Below are 17,367 nucleotides of genomic sequence, written 5' to 3'. Positions count from 1 at the left end.
GCCAAATCCTAAATTCTACCTAATTAATTTAGAGTCCTCCCTACAGCAGATGTGATTAAGTGCTGCCTTTTTATTTGGACGTTCTATTTCTGGTGAGAATATGTATCATAGAGCAGGAACACCATGTTTTCTGGTCCTCTTCTCCCCATTTGTTGCCACAGTTCTGATTGTGCCTCATCTCCCGGCTTTGAGTATTTCCAGATTGGCTGCACAACTGCCGAGCTGTGCTTTGAGAGAAGAAGAGAGGTGTGCAGTCACAGCTAGGAAGCACTAACTAAGTGTTCCCTTAGTATTTTTCAGGTTTATTCAGACATCTAATTTTTCAGTCCTTTCCATCACGGCTAAGACATTTGAAGCAGCACTGACTGAACACAAAGCAGTGTGTCTGCAACAACAAGATAAAAGTCATGTTTAAAAAGAAAACCTTAACGCACCTGGAATTTGAAGCTGACAGCCCCCTTAATTATAAGAACACAATGGAAGTCTTTCTTTTCATGCCTCTTCCTAATAATTAATTTTCTAGAAATGCGCTCATCTCCGACTGGCTTGCCAAACAGAGCCGAAGCCCTACTACAGGAGCAAGCTGTGGTGGTGTGGGATGACCCTGCTGGTGCTTGGAGAGGTGGGCAGTTTCACAGCCTATGGATTTGCCCCCATCGCCCTTGTTGCTCCACTGGGATATGTATCTGTCATAGGTGAGGTGGTTTGCCATTTCTTGCTTGAGTACATACTTCAATTGAATGCTTGTTTGTGACTAGAGGGGTAATACGGCAGAAACTGCGGCAGGAATGCGAGGAGAAAATGTTAATGCTGTGGTTTGAAAAGGAATTATGCGTATAATTACACGAGCTGACAGTTTAACAGAAACCCTCGACTTAACTCAGAGACTCTTTTAATATCTTTCTTTTTCCATAGTTTTGCCTTTTGTGTCACTCTATGCTCTGCTAGTTCCTCCCGGCTGGTTCCCCAGTGCTGCACCAGCGCTGCTGGCTCTGCACGCCCTGCAGCGGGGGGCTGATCCTGCGGGCTGCGTGGGGCTCTGAGCTGCCTGCACGTGTTTTCTGTTACTGTCATACCAAGCGGTTGCTGCTGCCTGTCCCCTGCCCATCACCGTGATTCATGTTGACATGGGCAAACTTGCTCGGCTCTCTGAAGAGTGTGACAAAACGGGCCTAGAAATTTCCTGAAATGTTTAGTTTATTTACAGACATTTTCAAAGTTATTAATGAGTTCCATCATGTGCAGATTAATTGGGCTTTAGCAGAAGTCCTATCCTTAAGACTAATTTGATATGATCTTACTCTTTACTTCACATGTTTTTTTGTAATTAAGGTGTTAACAGATATGAGATGTCTGGGTTTTTGATAAAGAAACATGCATTTAAAAATGTTATCATGTTGTGCTAATGCAAAGCAGAGTGAACAGGGACATATTGTACAGAGGCTGTGAAAACAGGAATCTTATCTTATCGACTCATCCCTTAATCGAGTCGCTTCATATCCACACCTAAAACATCCAGGGCTGAGACATGGCAACAGCTCTGCACACACTGGAGCTCATTCGCTTGCTATTGACAACTGATAACATTTTGTAGTCTGTCTCTGGCTAACAGTTTCAGCTGGGAAGTGACATTCCAGTGAGTGATTCTGCACAGAAAAGTAGAAAAGGTGAATTATCTTCCCAGTGGACCACCCGGCTGTAGTAGAAGGAGGTAGCCAACCATAAGTGGGTGCAATTTAGCAAAGAGATAGTGAGGGAAGGAAACTGCAGGCAATTTACTGTAACCTTTAATGTTAAGCTGTCGCAGAATTTTGGAGAATGAGAGATAAAACTGTGGTAGTTCACCATGGTAGGAAAAGATTTTTCAAAGAAAGGAATGGGAAATTACTCCAGATGAAAATGTAAATTAATATGACATATCCCAGTGTGATTTTTGGTGGCAGTAGTTATATCTTTAACAATTGTAGACCTTTCCAGATGTCTCTGAACATAAAGGGACATTGAACAATCTAATTTGTTGCTGAAACTGAGTAAAATGCTAATGTGGAAAACTAGAAAGAAGAAGTGAAAAGGAGTGGGAAGGGAAAAAAATCCACTGGTTATTAAACTGCTACAAAGAAGAGGTCACATTTAGTGTTGATTTTCATCTGGGCAGGTTCCTTCTTCTTTACCTTTGCAACATGCAAAGAAGCATTGCGTCTGTTTCCTCCATTCTTCATTTCCCCTTGCTTGTAACAGCTGCCAAGAAACCATTTTCCTAACTGTTATATCTTACTGAAATTCTCATCCACTTTTTTGTTTTTTTTTTTTGACTGACCCAAAATGCTTACCCTGGAAGACCTCAGAAGCAATTTAATATCTTATATTCCATTCCCATATATCAGCTGACAGTATCAATTTCATAGCCCAAACAATAGAGAGATCTGAAATTTTATTTAGTCTAGCAAACATTCCCTTAAGGAAGGGAAAGTAAAAATTATGTAGACAGCCAATTACAGCAATAACTTCCCAGTAACATTTCCTACCACTAGATACTATCCTGTCTTCTGAAATTAAAGCCAGAGAGAGACAGCATCCTTTTAATTTTAGAAGAGTTCATCATTTAAGGCAATGACAAACTGACCAAGACACATGTGTATCATCTGCTAACAGCTGGGCAAAGGATAATTTAGGCAGCAAATTTTCCAATTTAAAAGACCAAGAAATATTTTTCTCATTAAGTTGTGACCTCTTTTAGGTGGTTGAGGGTGGACTTTGCGCTGTCTAGTTGGCAGTTGTTTCGAGGTATTGTAGAATGTGTGTCTTTCATAAGTTAATTTTTTAAATGAAGAAATTAAGCACTTGATAACAAACTCCAAATGTGTATCTGAACCCTAACTCCACCCTTCTGATAAGCATTGTTTTCCAAATTTGCTGTCAACGCATCCCACATGGTAAGAGCTGACTCTCGCTGACACTGGGTACTCAGTACCTGTGGTGTACTGAGGGCAAATGTGCTTTGCAGTATGCCCAGTTATCTAGGGGATTCTCTGAAGATGTCTGTCACTCTGGGTCTACACGGAAAGCTTCCCTTGCTTGGAAACCAGGGTTTTGGAGGAGGATAAGGCAGACTGGAGTCTCTGCCCAGAACGGATTTGGGCTGTACCCATCATATATCTCCAGACCTCTGAGACAAGAAGCATCTTGGATCTTAAAATAGATGGAGCCAACATCTATTATGCTCTGCTACCACATTTAACTGCATCCAACTGAATTTTGCACTTAACCCGGTATCAATTAAATAGTGAAAATTTTGTGCCTCATTCTACTGAGCTGGGTGCTTCTGGTGGCTGGTTTTAGAAAGAATCCAGCACCACAGACCATGAATTGGCATGACACCAGTAGACCTAATTTTTTTTTCTTCTCAGAATTAAGCTACAAACACTATATTTTTCTTCTTACACAGTGGAAGTATTTCTGTGTGTGGTTGCAATGATGCAAGCCCTACATCTGTTCAGGGTTTTAAATAGTTTGAGAAGACAGCAGTTGTTTTCTTCAAGAGGAGAAGTTGGTAAATCTTCAGTTTAGAAGTGGAGGAGTAATAAATGTTTGATGTGATCATTAAAGAGCTTTTTATACTTAAAAATTAAAAATAATGTTTTACATGTAGCTCAGGTAATTTTAGGCTGCTGTGGTCTTTAGCTCATTGCCTTGCTTTTGCCTGCAGAAATAGCTTGGGGAAGGGGGTGGTGAGGAGAGGCCGGTCGTATCACAGATCATTTCTTCTGCAGTTTTCATCAGTCTGTAGGGAGTTGTTTTACACTAAACTCATTTAGACTGACATTGCTGAGATCCCTTTGCATTTTTGTACGCTCTTCTAAATAGCTGTGGGGCAAGGAATTGCTTTAGGCTTTGAAAATTGATATCCCTGATGGGTCTTTAGTAACAGAGTTCTCAAAATCCCAAGTTTTTGGGCCACAAAGATGTTACATTACAATGAGTGGGAGAAATCCATTTCTAAGAGAATATCTGAGAATCTTTTTCCTAATGAGAACTGGGAAACATTCACCAGACTATTCTTTAAAATACTTACTTGCACTTGTCTAGAAGATGCAACAAAAGGATTTTCAGAGTTCTTCCTTCCCTCTGCAGTGTGTTTGTCCTATAATACAGCTTTCAGAATTAAGCTCACCTAAATGGCCTTTCTTTTGAGCAATTTCTCTGGTATTTGGCTTGCTTTTTTATTAGGATGTTGGCATTAAGGATGGGGGAAAATGTTTCATGTTTTGTCCACTGTTTTTCTAGTAATAATATTTAATCATGTTAGAAATGTTACATGTTCAGTATCAGGATAGCTATCAAGAAGTTATGCACCAGCTGACTAAATTCTGTTGTATCTTCCTTTGTATTCAGGGCACCATTAATATCTATCACATAAAGTAAGAATAGGTTTGAGCAGTCCATTAGCTGTGATGAATTTGTTTCCAGATGTCTTAGGCAGAGATAGGTCTCTCTCTGTTTGACTCCGGCTGTGCATACAGGTATTCTTTAAGTTTCTCCAAATTTGTGTTCATTATCCCTGACACAGAGCTCTGGCCCTGAAGGAAAAGCAGGTCCCTCCAGGTCTAAATGCATCCATCCTCCTCATACCTGGATCCTCTCCCCTGCCTACCCTAAAATGACCCGCAGTAAGTCAGCAGACTGGTTTTCCTCGAGCTCCTGCCCTCCGCTTGAGCAAGACAGTAATATCCAAGGTGTAGGCAGGGTAAGGTGAAGGAGGTTTTAAGCCGATAGTCTCAGGGCAGGGAGATTCTCAGGCATGAATAGTTTATACAAAGCCTCCACCACAGATATGGTGCTACAGGCACTCGGAACCAGCTGTGATTTATCTTTTGGTGCCTGCAGAGTGTACATGTCCTCCTGCTCTGTGCACCAGCATTAGGGGCCATCTGTGCTTCCTGTCCTTATGTACCACCTTATGTCCCACCCTGTAGCCCTCTGTACGAGAGAGAGAGATTTCAGTCTGCTCCAAGGCTGTGAGCACAGCTCCTTTCTCCAAACCAGCTCCTTTCCTTCTGAATGCGCTTCATAAAAATGTTTGGGCGCTTTTTTAAAATATTTTTTTTCCCACTGTCCTTCAGCTAAACCACATTCCTCTTGTGACCAGCAACCTCATAAATTCAGCCTTTTCCCTTGCCCCTGTCTTAGTGTGCAGCCTCTGGATCCCCTGTGGAAATACTGGTACTTGCCCAGGAAGACCTGCTCCTCATTCTCTTCCTGCTTAACCTCCTCCTCATTTGTGCTGCAGTGATCAAACGACCTGCCTCGGTATCTCTCCAGATCTTCCTGACTGTGTGGCAGACAGGGATAGCTTGAATTTGGGGATGGATTAAAGCATTTCCAAGTGCTTCTGTACTGAGATGGTCCTGAATCTCTCCAGCTTGGAAGGTAGGCTGAGGGTCTGTCTGCTTAAAGCATACTATAAGGCCACATCTTAAAATGTGACCAGCAGCAACTGCATCCTCATAGCCTGAGGACTCACTGCTCAACAAACTTAGTGTAAAATCAATGAGGTGAGCCTAAAGTGCTTCATTAGACAGAGGCAGACCCTTAAGTTGCATAAAATAGTGCGAACGTTTGTTCTCAAAGTGGAATGTTTTTCTTGTTGCACAAATTGTGAGAAGTCCAAACATTAAACAATAGTCTTTGAGTCATGGTGAATGCTCCTCCTTCTGCATTTCGTCCAGGCCACCAGTGAAAGGGGTACAAAAGTATTCTGCAGAATGGGTGGTTTTAAATTGCTTTACCTGACTGAATCAGTTAAGCTTAACAGAATGAACAGTTGAGGCAAATATTAAATTTTGTGATTTTATTGGACAACACAGAAGCCGTAAAAGCAATCTATGCATTTATGAAGAGAGCACTAATCTATTTAAAATAGTACATGAAGATGTTCTGAGAACTGAAAAGAGGAAAAGGAAGGATATGTTGATGTTTGAAGTTATGAATAGTTATGGAAGGAATTATTTAGTGTAAGACAATAAAAAGATGAGATTCATAAATAGCCTCTGAACCAGGAAAACGACTTAATAATGAAATATACATATGTGAAATAGTTTTGTGTAGGGAAGAGTAAGTGATAGACAGTATTTCATTTGACTTTTTTAAGGCTGAATTGGGCAAAATACAGAAAATGCGCTCTATGGAGCAGTATGTATTTTCTATCTTTAACTTCTCTTACGTATTATTCCCTTCTTAGAGAAATAAAACAAGAAACAATCTTAACTGCAGCCTTCATGTCTAGGAGGCAGAGGAGTTGTTTTGTGAGCTGGGTTCTCACCATTCAGTGTCTGCTTGTGGCAGAACCCACATATCACACTACTCTTTATTGCTATTTGTGCTGGAGAAAACCTGCATGTGAAGATAATCATAAATGATCACGCTCCTAAGAGAATGAGCAGCTGAGTAAGCTACATGTAGCACCATTATAGCACTCCCTTAAGGCACTTAATTGCGTATCTCACAGAAAATGGAATTTTCTACCATTTTTTCCGATTTAAATTGAAATTCACATGCTGCAGTGAACATATATTCATTCTATAATGTGAATACATAAAAATTCATTACATAGTAGATACATATCCATTCAATAATGAATGCAAACCAGCCTCCTTTATGTTGATGTGTGAGAAGATGAATTTGTTTCAATAAAACAATTATGCTCCTGAACAAACTCTTTTTTTTTCCCATTTGCTACCCAATAGTTTTTGTTTATCATGGTTTTGACGTAGTTCCAAGCAATAATATTTTTCATTTGAAATACTAAATCTCTATTTCAAGATTGAAGAGCTTCATGAGCCTTCAGAAAGGCTCTGTCATAGAGATATTTTACAGGACCTATTTACTTATCAATTCGTGGATATTAATATAAGCATGATGCAATCAAGGCATGAAATGAATTCAAGGATTTCATTAGGTTGTATTGGTTCTGTAATGTTTAATTCTTAACAGATCATGTCCCAGATTTTCTGCCCTTCTCTTGATTTAGCAGGCTCTGAGCCACCACTCTCAGTGGGACTAAGATCTGTGTCTAGGTTTGGAAGTTTTACTTTAATGATTAGTTAAAAAGCTAAAAAATGTTCTGATTCACCCAGAAGTATACAAGTCTTCTCAGACAACCAGGGATGCAGTCTTTGCTTCAATGACTTACAGGCTGACACTTTAGGCTTAGAGTTGTACGTGTGTTTTACTGCTTAAAAACAGTGGTTTAAAAGCAATGAGGCTTCAGAACAATGATAATAAATTGCTTGTCTTGTTGCCAGGCTGTTTCCTTGGTCTGCTCATCTGTAGAGCTCAACATAATGTTCAGTGATTTATTTCCCACATCAGTACAATGGTGTAGGAGGAGGAGGCATACAGCTTCTGTGGCAGAGGGGGAACAAGAGGACCCTGGTGTAGGAGAGGGAAAAGTGGGATGGGGTGGTAGGAAGTTGGACTCATGCTGCGGCAATGGAGTGAAATCATGTCGAGGGGGAAGCGGGCTAGGAGGAAAGTGCAAAGTGTAACATCACTGGTGGTGAGGAGGAGAAGTGGAAAGATGGCAGGCACCTCACCTTGGTCTGAGGGCTGGTAGGAGAGGAGTCTGGCGAGCTGAGCACAGGGGTTTCAGCAGGGCCGCGTTTAGGAGCTGAATTTGGAACTCTGTAAGGGCTTTAACTGGTATAACTGGTATATCTGGTATGCTTGTTCGTAGCCTCTGAATGCCTATTTACCCTTCTGCCAAAAGTTTACAGCGTTCTAGGACAGCTCAGATTGGAAGAGACCTCAGGAAGTCCCTAACCCAACCTCCTGCTCACAGCAGGGTCAGCTTGGAGGCTACCACACAGAGAAGAGATGGCAGGAGGAATGTGTTGGCCATCTAGCATATTGCCTTTTCTGCCCTTTCTGGAGGACATCATGTCTTAAGCAGCTCAATGCACCTGAGCCTGTGGGCTGGAGCCCAAATGAGTTAAGGAAGAGGGGCAGGGTGGCTGTGAGGGCTGTGCATTTCTCACTGAGTTCCTGGGGCACACTTTGGTGCCTGCTATTTGTCTTGTCAGCCAGGGAAAGCTGCAAGCCAGCAGAAGGCAAAAGGATCAAATGCCAGCCTGCACTCCTGGGGCTCAGTGTCCCTTCATACCCCTCCTCCTCTGGCCCATCATTTCTTGTGAGCCACTGTCTGCATTGAGATGATCTGCCCTTGGTTTCTTTGTTATAATCTGGTTCAAACCCACCCCACAAACTGAAGAACATAAAAGACTATTTAAAAGTCAAATCCGCAGTGCTTAAGCCCCAGAAAATTAACAAAATAAACATTAAAATTAAAATATTGTGTTAGCCAGTGTGTAATAACAAGGTGCTCTCTTGGCTGTGCTACCACAACTTGCTTAAAATTCATCCCTGAAGGTAATATCCAGAGTCTGCCAGGCTTCTAATGAGTCATGTACGTTCTCTAGCATCTGATCAGCTCTATGTCACTGCTTCTTTGCTTAGATTTACCCCATTTGCTTTTCTTCTTCTTGAATGGACATGAAATGTTGGTGGTTTATCCATAGGGACAGCTGTCTTTTGTGTTCAGTCTTTCCTGGGTGTCACTCTCCTCACACTGGTGTTGTGCCTCCCCTCCCACTTCAGTTTTTCCTCCCATCCCAGATGGCCTAATGCATGTTCTTAAAACCTGTCCTATTTTTAGATTCCTCTACATATTACACATCATAAAGAACATTAATTATACACACATTCTGTTAAGCTCATGATCTCTTGTGCATTACCACCCATCTCTGGAGAAAGAGCTTGCCACGTTTGAATGTATTATTAAGGTGGATGACAGGCTGAGTGACAAGTTTCATTCTCTGGCTGTGTTCCAGTGCCTCCCTGTGCCCACTGCCAGCCTCAGAGTTTGTGATCCCCCCGAGCTACCGTTTGTCATCTCCAGAGAAGTAGGCAGTGGAATTTGGGGCATAACATATCTCGCCCTAATTTGGATGCCAACGCTGGAACTGAACCCTAGATTGCATTTACTAGATCTCTGCTGAGTGCAGAGCCCAGATAATGGAGTCCTCAAAAAAAAAAAAAATTAAAAAAATCACTGAGGCATCAGTTCATTAAACAACTGGTCTTTGCTGTGTGTGACAGGGCTGAGGTGGGGTTTGGGAGAGCTGTGACAGCAGGGAGACAAAGCAGTAATTAATTCCTACGCTATCTTGGGCTAATGCTGCTTCTTTTCTGTTTTTTGTCCTCTTTCTTTTCTAAACCTAGGTAGCTCTGCTATTACCAGTGTTGCCTGGATACCAGTGTCTTTTTTACAGCAAACTTGTCACTGAAACATTGAAGAAAGAAAACTGTGTCAGGCAGCTTACTTTCAGTGAGGCATTTTCAGTTAAGATTCTTTTATTGCACTTACTCATTTGTCTAGATCTCCATTACTTGATACAGTTTACATTTATGACTTCTACTATATCTGATTTTCTACTGACTGGATAACGCAGACATGATGCTGAATTCTGGTTCTCGATTTACCTCTTGGTATGAACATTTACAGATATATAACTAAAGTACCTCTACTAGCTAACCACAAATTAAATTTTCCATCAGAACAATAGAGATAATGAGGCAAAGATGGTTGCAAAAAGGTTAAACTGTTATTTCAAGAATAAACCAAGGATTTCACACTGCAGGCAGGAACAGAGCTTTTGTAACAGCATCCCGTGATTTAGGTTCAGTGTGTCCCTTCACTCTCCCTCCTGGGCAGAGTCTTTCTTTGAGGTTTCTAACTGAATCTAACATTACCGATGCACCTCTCCCAAAGGCCTTTCCTCATCTCTTCTATGCTGGAGCTATTCAGCCTCTTTTGCTTCCCATTAGAAGTAAACGCTCTAACGTTGTGTGCTGGAATAGAGCCGTCTCTCCCAGGTGGCCAACAGAGTCATCCATCTTTGGTCGAAACCCCTTCTTCTCTTTCTAGCGGGTGTCCACACTGAGCTGCTTACCAGGAATCCTGGCCTGACTGCTGCTGTCCCTCACCCACCCGCTACTGCCTACCCCAAAGAGGCAGGGCTAGGAGCTGGCAGAGGGGAGATGCAAGAGCTGGACAAGGGAAAGGGTTGCCCAGGGAAGAGGAGGATGTTTCCAGAGCTCACTTCCATTTTTCTTCTTCCTCATTACAAGTCACTCTCATATGTTGGTTCTTCCACCTGCTTATTTGCAGACGTTGTGGCCACTCTCTCAGTTCATACTGCTGCGCTTTTGCAATGGCTTTCCTCCCCTCAATTGTACTGCTGCTACTTAATTTCTAAGCCTCTAATACATTGAATTCTAGAGAAGCAGGATTTCATCCCTCCATGAGGCAATTTGCCTTGAGCAAGTCCATATAGTGTATGGTAGGTAGCATCTATTTATGTGTGTGTATATACATGTATACATATAATGTAGGTAGCAACATGGTGAGTGAACCGATAAGGCTGATCAGTGCCCAGCTTTCCTGACACTTCTACATATGACTGAATCAGAGCAGTTTAAGCAGTGCCTGCGTGGGAGACGGGAAGGGTATTGCATCTCTTCAACCATGCGAGAGCCTGCTGGATACATTTAAAACCTTACAAAAACTGAGGGTTGGTTGGTTGCCGGAAGGGACTCCTGGCTGGTTATATCATGGTATGGTGCAACATCAACAGCCACAAGATATATTTAAACTTGGCCCAGGGCAGCTTTTTGCTGTAGTACTTGATATTCTAACAAATATAAAAAGTGTCTTTATATTTCTGTTATAGGTAGTGCATTTATTTCTGTCTTATTCCTAAAGACCGTGAGGGCTGCTGATATATTGGGTAAGTAAGCGTTTGCTAATATGGACATGTGTGTCGCCATATGCTTAGCAAGCTGTAACTCTCACGCAGCCCCCCACCTTCACACTCCCACTTTCCCAAGCAAGTGTTTCAAGGCAGATACTCACAAAATTGGGAAGAAGTGACAAAAAGAGAGAGAATTTTCAATGCATGTGGAGAAGACTGCATTCCCAAATCCTCTGCTTTTATAACCATAACTCGTTCCTTATGTGTCCTTATTGCTCAAGTTTATTTTCATTGTCTATTTTTGCCTCTGAGGTTGTATTTAGTGTTATCTTTATGAGTACGACACAATTTTAATAAAAACAATGAAGTTATTGAATTATTCATTCAAATAGAAGTGGTTTTTTTTTTCTTACTGCATAGACATTGCACAAAAATTCAAGCTCAATTAAAAGTGACAATGTCCCTTTTGGTATTAATTCTATCACTTCAAAGAACAAATAATCATGTTGGCAAGTGTTTTGTTGGGAAACAGAGTCTTCACTGTAAGAACATGTCAACTTTTTGTCTGTGTCCAAGATTTTTTTTTGCATATCAGGACTGCCCAGCTTGAACACAGTAATGGTGACAGACAAGCCCATGGCAGGGTTTGGGTTTTACACTGAGCCATCTTGGCTGGGACAGTGTACCTGAAGTTGCTACAGGGCACCTGATACTTCTGTGGGGTTCCTAGCATCTAGGCTTGATTGTCCATACTTATAACAAGGACAACTCAGCTGCTCTCATAAATGTTTTGGAGAGATCTGTTCGGTATTGTTCCAGGAATACTATACAATATTTATTTAGGTTTGGGTTCCAAGTTTGCCAGCTCAGCTGCTACATTCAAACCCCCCCTCCCTTGACTGATCATGTTTCCCTTACGGCCCTCTACATTGTGTGTTGCTTTAACTAGCGTTCAGCACTGATTTATTTTATTTCTGTGAGTTTGACTTCGCAAGAAGGATTTAACAATGTTGCTACATTCCATAGGAATGAGCTATATGATGGGAAATATGGTGATGTTTTTGCAAGCACATAAATATAGAACAGTTATGCTTTTACAAAGGAACTGTGTGCAATAGCAGTGCCAGCAAAACCCTCCGGATGTGCTTTGTTTTGTATTCCTGAGCCCTGTATTCTATACCGATTTACAGGTTTGCCAAGAATTTTAAAGATTACTTTAAAAAAAAAAAAAAAAAAAAAAAAGAAAAAAGATTAGCTAATGTCTTCCTTAATCCAATACAGTTTATGAGCTCGGGATCAGCTCACTTCTATCTTGATACCTTGATGAACATCTGCGTTTGTCAACTGGCTGTCCACAAGGCAGAACTTCCAGATTTTTATTAAAAGCCTAATAATGCGAGTTTGACCTTGAAAAGACGCCTTGGCAACCTAGTGGCTGATCAGTCTTTTGCAAATCAGCCTTTTATAAAAAGCTTGTAGGTCTGCAAATACAACAGGGAGCGGCCAAAATGTTGGCTTCATGACAGCTTAGCATAAGCATTGGATGGGAACATATGTGTTGTGCCTAGTGTTTCCAGGGCAGGTCCATAGCTGGTGCAGATCTCGGTGGCCACACCGACTTTGGGAGAATTACGTTTATTTAAACTGGTTAATGATCTACCTGTCTGCCTCAGTAAGCAGCTTGTCCTTTCAGTTTAGGATAAATTCATGTGACCTGCTTTGTGCCTGTGAGAAAGACAAAGGATTGCTTTCCTTTTGTCATGCATTTGGTCTTAGAATGGAGAACATTTGAAAATGCACTGCTGGGTTGGAACCCTAATTCATGAGCCTTTACTGACAGCTTTTTTCATATATCCAAAATCCTTTGAGTCTTCAGTAACAATTACACTAGATAGTACCACAAAGGCAAGGCAACCCAATTACCTAAGCTGAGATCTGATTAAATGGACTTAAATTGTCTTCTAGAAACTATTCCAAATCAGCTGGAAAGCAAGGATGACCATGATTACCAAATATTGTATTACCAAAATAACGTGTCCTTTCTTTCAAGGAGGAACACTGGCAGTAACAGGGTCTTACTTGTTGGTGACATTCGCTCCTAATGTACCCCAAGAGCTCACAGCAAGACGAGTACAGAATTACTTAGTGAGCTGGCCTTTTTTGGCGTATTCAGTGAGTATCTGGTTCATACTACTCCCTAAATCAGAAAACCTGGGGTTATGGGGCTTTTTGCAGAATTATGAATTAGTGGCAGAAAAACTGCTTATGAAGATAAATAGATAAATTGTGTGATTCTCATAGGAGAGAGAGCATGGGTCATCAACCCAGGTCCCAAGCTGAAAATGTGCTGAACCAAAAGATGTCTTTCAAGCTGTGTGCCAGAGGGAAGTCACAGTTGTGAAGGTTTAACAAGAAAAGAAAAGTTTTGGGGTTTGGTGGGCCTGAGGGAAAACCTAAATATTGGCACTGATTATATTTCCTATATATGTGTTTATGCTACGCTGTCTGCATGTACATCTAATTTACAATGCTTTTCTGGAACATGATGGACTTGTGTGCTTTTATAAATCAGGCTATGTATGCTCTTGTTACTGCTTTTTTCTTTCATATCACTGTGTTTTGTCCCCACGTCGTTAAGCCTGGCTGAAAGGATCTTTGTATGGAGTTGAGAAGTGAAGAGGCAGCTGGCTTCATTGCCACTCAGGTTAATCTGAACCTGAGTTTGAATTCAAATGCAAAAATACCATTTTGATTAAATTATCTGTATACAAACTTCAAATACCATACATCGTCTTTGATGTATTTAATTAGCATCAGGAACAAGACAAGTGGGTAGGAGGAATTTCTCTCTCTCTTCTCCTTTGGAATGCTGAAAATTTGTTGCTGCAGCTGAATGTAAAAGATGCAATATAGGAGCTTCAGAAGCAGCTACTTTTTTCCCAGGAAAGTGATTCACTTGGATTAGATTATTAGTGCCCACGCTTTTCTCAGTAGGAATCTCAGTTACAAAGCCACGGAGTCGACATTTTAAGGACCTTAATCTCTCAGCCAGCCTGCAGACTTTACATACATCTAACTATCCATGAGACTACTGATTAAGCAGAAAGTACATGCTACCACCAGAAATATTGATCCTCTTGCTCAATTTTTTGTGCATTTTAAAAGCTCCTGAGAGATGGTGATACAGCTCAATGGAAAAAATCCATGATCATGCTGCATAAATCACAACATGCGCTTTCAATCAGGCAGAAGAGAGGCTTTTGAAAGCAGTGCCCAAGCATTTTGCGGTACTCAGTAGGGGTGGCTTCAGCCTCAGCAAGAGCTTCAGCAAATCAGCAGAGGGAGAGGGACATCTTTAGGAGGGGGTTCAGAACAGGGGTCTCTGTGCTCACTGGAGGACCCTCCCTCTTTCCCACTGAATATCCCCTTTACCATGCAGTTCCACCTATAGATACTAAAGCAGCCTGGCATTTTTGGCACTGATTTTAAATTGCTGACTCACCTATTTGTGTATAGGTGGCGGAGTGAGAAAACTCTCTATCCACACCCAGTGACACCAGAAATTTCTGTGTCATATCCTGTTCGTATTTTCTTAAAAACAACAGGTTCCTGGAAAAGGGCTTTTCCCCATCTGAGGACTTTTTTGACTTCATTTCAGGAAAAGTTAATCAGAACACAGTTGAATGCCTAGGAAGACTGTGCTGTATTCTTCTTAGGAGGCATTATGAGGTGGTGGTAGGTAAGCCCTGGAGTTTCTTTCCCCCCCCTTCTTTCTTTTCCCTGCCTCAGCCAGCATCCAATTCTACATGTACCACATGGGTTGCAGGGAAGGACGGAGCAAGTACACAGCAAGTCTTGTTGACTCAACAAAATATCAAGCTTTATTTTTTCATTCTGCTCCCTGAATTCATCTGTTTTGAGCTTCTTCTCTCCAAAAAAAGAGGGTGGAGTGAAAGGCATCACAACAGACTCCGAGGTACCAGCCCGATTATCCTGGTATGCTGCAGGCAGTTCAAGCAAACCCTGCTGTAAACATTCCCTTTGGGCAGGGATCTAGCTCTTCATGCCTAGTTTGTAAAATGCCTAGCACAGGTTGGCTACCAAGATATAACAAGGTGCAGCAGAAGTTGCAGAGTTTCCAGTATAAAGATATAGTGAGGAGACTGTACAGCAGTATAATGCAGCCCAACTGTCTTTCTAAAAGTAGCCCCAAAGTGTGGTCTGCTGAGAAATACAAAGCCCCAGTGGTACAAAATGTTCTGTGTGGGTGATAAACCATTCCTATGTGGCACTCCACTGGCATCAGAGTACTGCAGAAATAGCCTCTAGCTCCCACATGAGACAACTTGGAGTCACCTTCTGAGACTTTGCAGTAGCACAATCATGTCTGAGCAAGAATAGCTATCCTAGCTTGGTGGTTTTTTCTTTTTTGTTTGTGTGCATTTTGAGTCACTACAGAAGACATCAATTATAGATGAAGCTCTTAGGCTTCCTTAAACAGAAGCATAGTGAGTATTGGGTTGTTAATATTTAATCTCTGTAAAATCAGGTTCAAAGCATTTCTGCTTTTCCTTCAAAGTGCCTAGAAGACCATCCTGGTTCACAGGTGTCTATGTTGCTGTATATCCCAGAAAAACAGTTGAGGCAGACAATGTGGTATTTTGTTCTGGTGCCTTCTGGTAATGCTTAGAAACATGGAAAACATCATGATTATAAAAAAAATAATGTTGATGAGATGTGGGTTTGAGGAGACTTCAGTAGAGATTAATTATAATAGCAAAAATGACTGTAAGCAGGTCAAGTTCCTTCAATTCCACTAAATAGAGTATGTGAAGTTGATATAATCTACGCACTTCCCATTCCTGGACTTTGTATTTAACACTACTACAGCTATCAACTATGGGAGCGAGCGCTGTTTTGGGTCATTCTCAGGAGGCAATAGTAAGCAACAGCTGGGGCACCGCAGGAGAGTCCCCATCTGCGTGAGGTCCTGTTAGGAGCCATGCACTCTGCTTGCAGCGTGACTCAATGTGATGGTCCCTCCCTCATCTTGTGGTAAAGATGACCATTTAGTGGGTCACTGAATAGCAGAGAACCATGGAAGAATAATTTGGCTGCTGGGCAGCACGAGGTGAGAACTAACTGTTTGAATTTCATGCTTAGTGAAAAGCGTGAGACTCGACAGAGCTGAGTAAGCTTAAATAACAACCCTGAAAAGCAAACATCAGTTTTCTCCCCAGGTTTGGCCATAGGACTGCCACCTCTGGCTCTACACCGCTTCTGCTTTTGGGGCTTCCCCAGGAGGCAGAAGCAGCCAAGCACACAGACCCGTGCGCCCCTTCCAGAGCTGCCACCAGGGATCCTTTTATGTCCTTCTGATGGTTTCACTTAGCTGTTTCAGAAGTGAGTCTTCTTAGTGGGTTCATTTGCTTTTAAACAGGAGGAGATCATAGTGGATCTTTATGGTAGCTTTAGCAAGAGAAGTGATGACAGGATGAGGACCAACAGAGGGCAGATGGACAGAGCCAGCACCGATGACCTGGCTCAGTGAAGGCTGGTGGTGCTCGGACTGCCTGCCACTCTGGGAGTCCAAGTGAGGTGGAAGAGGGAGTGGAATGCCAGAGCTGGTGTGATGGAGAGGTTTCAGCCAGCGACTGTCGCTGGGCTTGGTTTTGGATGATTGCTCTTGCATAGTTTGAAATCTGATTGACAGGGCAGATGATGGTGCTTCCCTCTATCAGCATTGTGATTGAAGTTCTCAGGGGATATAAAATGAATCAGTACCTGACGTGTAGCTGACTGGCTGCCGTAGGGCTGCCTCATGGGTTTCTGCACACTCTGTGGCAACCAGTCCAAGAGTCTGGGAGAGGTGATGGGCGCTCAGGTTTGCACTGGGGGGAGGAAACAGATGTCACAGTGCTCTGTCACCTGCTGCCATGGCCCCGTGCCAGTCACACCATCCTGTGTACCTGTCCTGAACCGGCACATCATGGAAGAGGACACCTGGGACATCTCTTGGACTTCTTTCTCTAGCCTGGGTACCTTTCCATGTGGGGAATATTTATTTAACACAGCTTTCTTCTATTCTGTTAGCATTTGTTCACTGTCAAAAAAGCAACTGAAGCTATTTGGAGGCTGTTGTAGCTGCAGCCTGGTCATGCAATATTCCCCTCTGGCCCTAAGATGTGTTTTCCAGTGGCACAATGAACGAAGCTGCTACTTTTACTTCTGCTTTTGAGTTCCCTCAAAACCATGTCGTAGTTTTCCATAGGGAGGTCAAGATGAACTCACCTGTCTGCAAATATTAACACGACTTCTGCTTTGGTTCCTGATTTAGACATACCCAGTGTTACACTGTTGAATGCAGCTGGGGGGGCTGGACAAGTTACTTACTGTCAAACTGAAGCAAAAGACTCTTTTTTGTGCAGCTGGTGGCCCAGCTTTCACCTCTGGGTGCAGGACCGGTTGGGAATGATGTCACTCTGGAGGGAGATGAGACCAGCACTTCACAAGAGATTGCAAAGATTATTAAGCATGGATAAGTCCAGGAATGCTTTTT

At 42.2% G+C, this 17,367-nt stretch overlaps 1 protein-coding gene across 1 annotated transcript in view; it reads left to right on the top strand.

Moving 5' to 3' along the window:
• The window catches only part of NIPAL2 (NIPA like domain containing 2), a 51,660-nt gene that overhangs the window by 20,126 nt on the left and 14,167 nt on the right, over positions 1–17,367 (top strand). Inside the window, exons 3-5 of the mRNA XM_040587192.1 lie at positions 524–695; positions 10,788–10,844; positions 12,859–12,980. Of these exons, the coding sequence (XP_040443126.1) occupies positions 524–695; positions 10,788–10,844; positions 12,859–12,980 (351 nt within the window). The remainder of the gene's footprint in view (positions 1–523; positions 696–10,787; positions 10,845–12,858; positions 12,981–17,367) is intronic.

This window comes from Falco naumanni, chromosome 3, assembly GCF_017639655.2.
Source record: "Falco naumanni isolate bFalNau1 chromosome 3, bFalNau1.pat, whole genome shotgun sequence".
Taxonomy (NCBI): domain Eukaryota; kingdom Metazoa; phylum Chordata; class Aves; order Falconiformes; family Falconidae; genus Falco; species Falco naumanni.
This window is presented reverse-complemented; position numbering and strand designations above follow the sequence as displayed.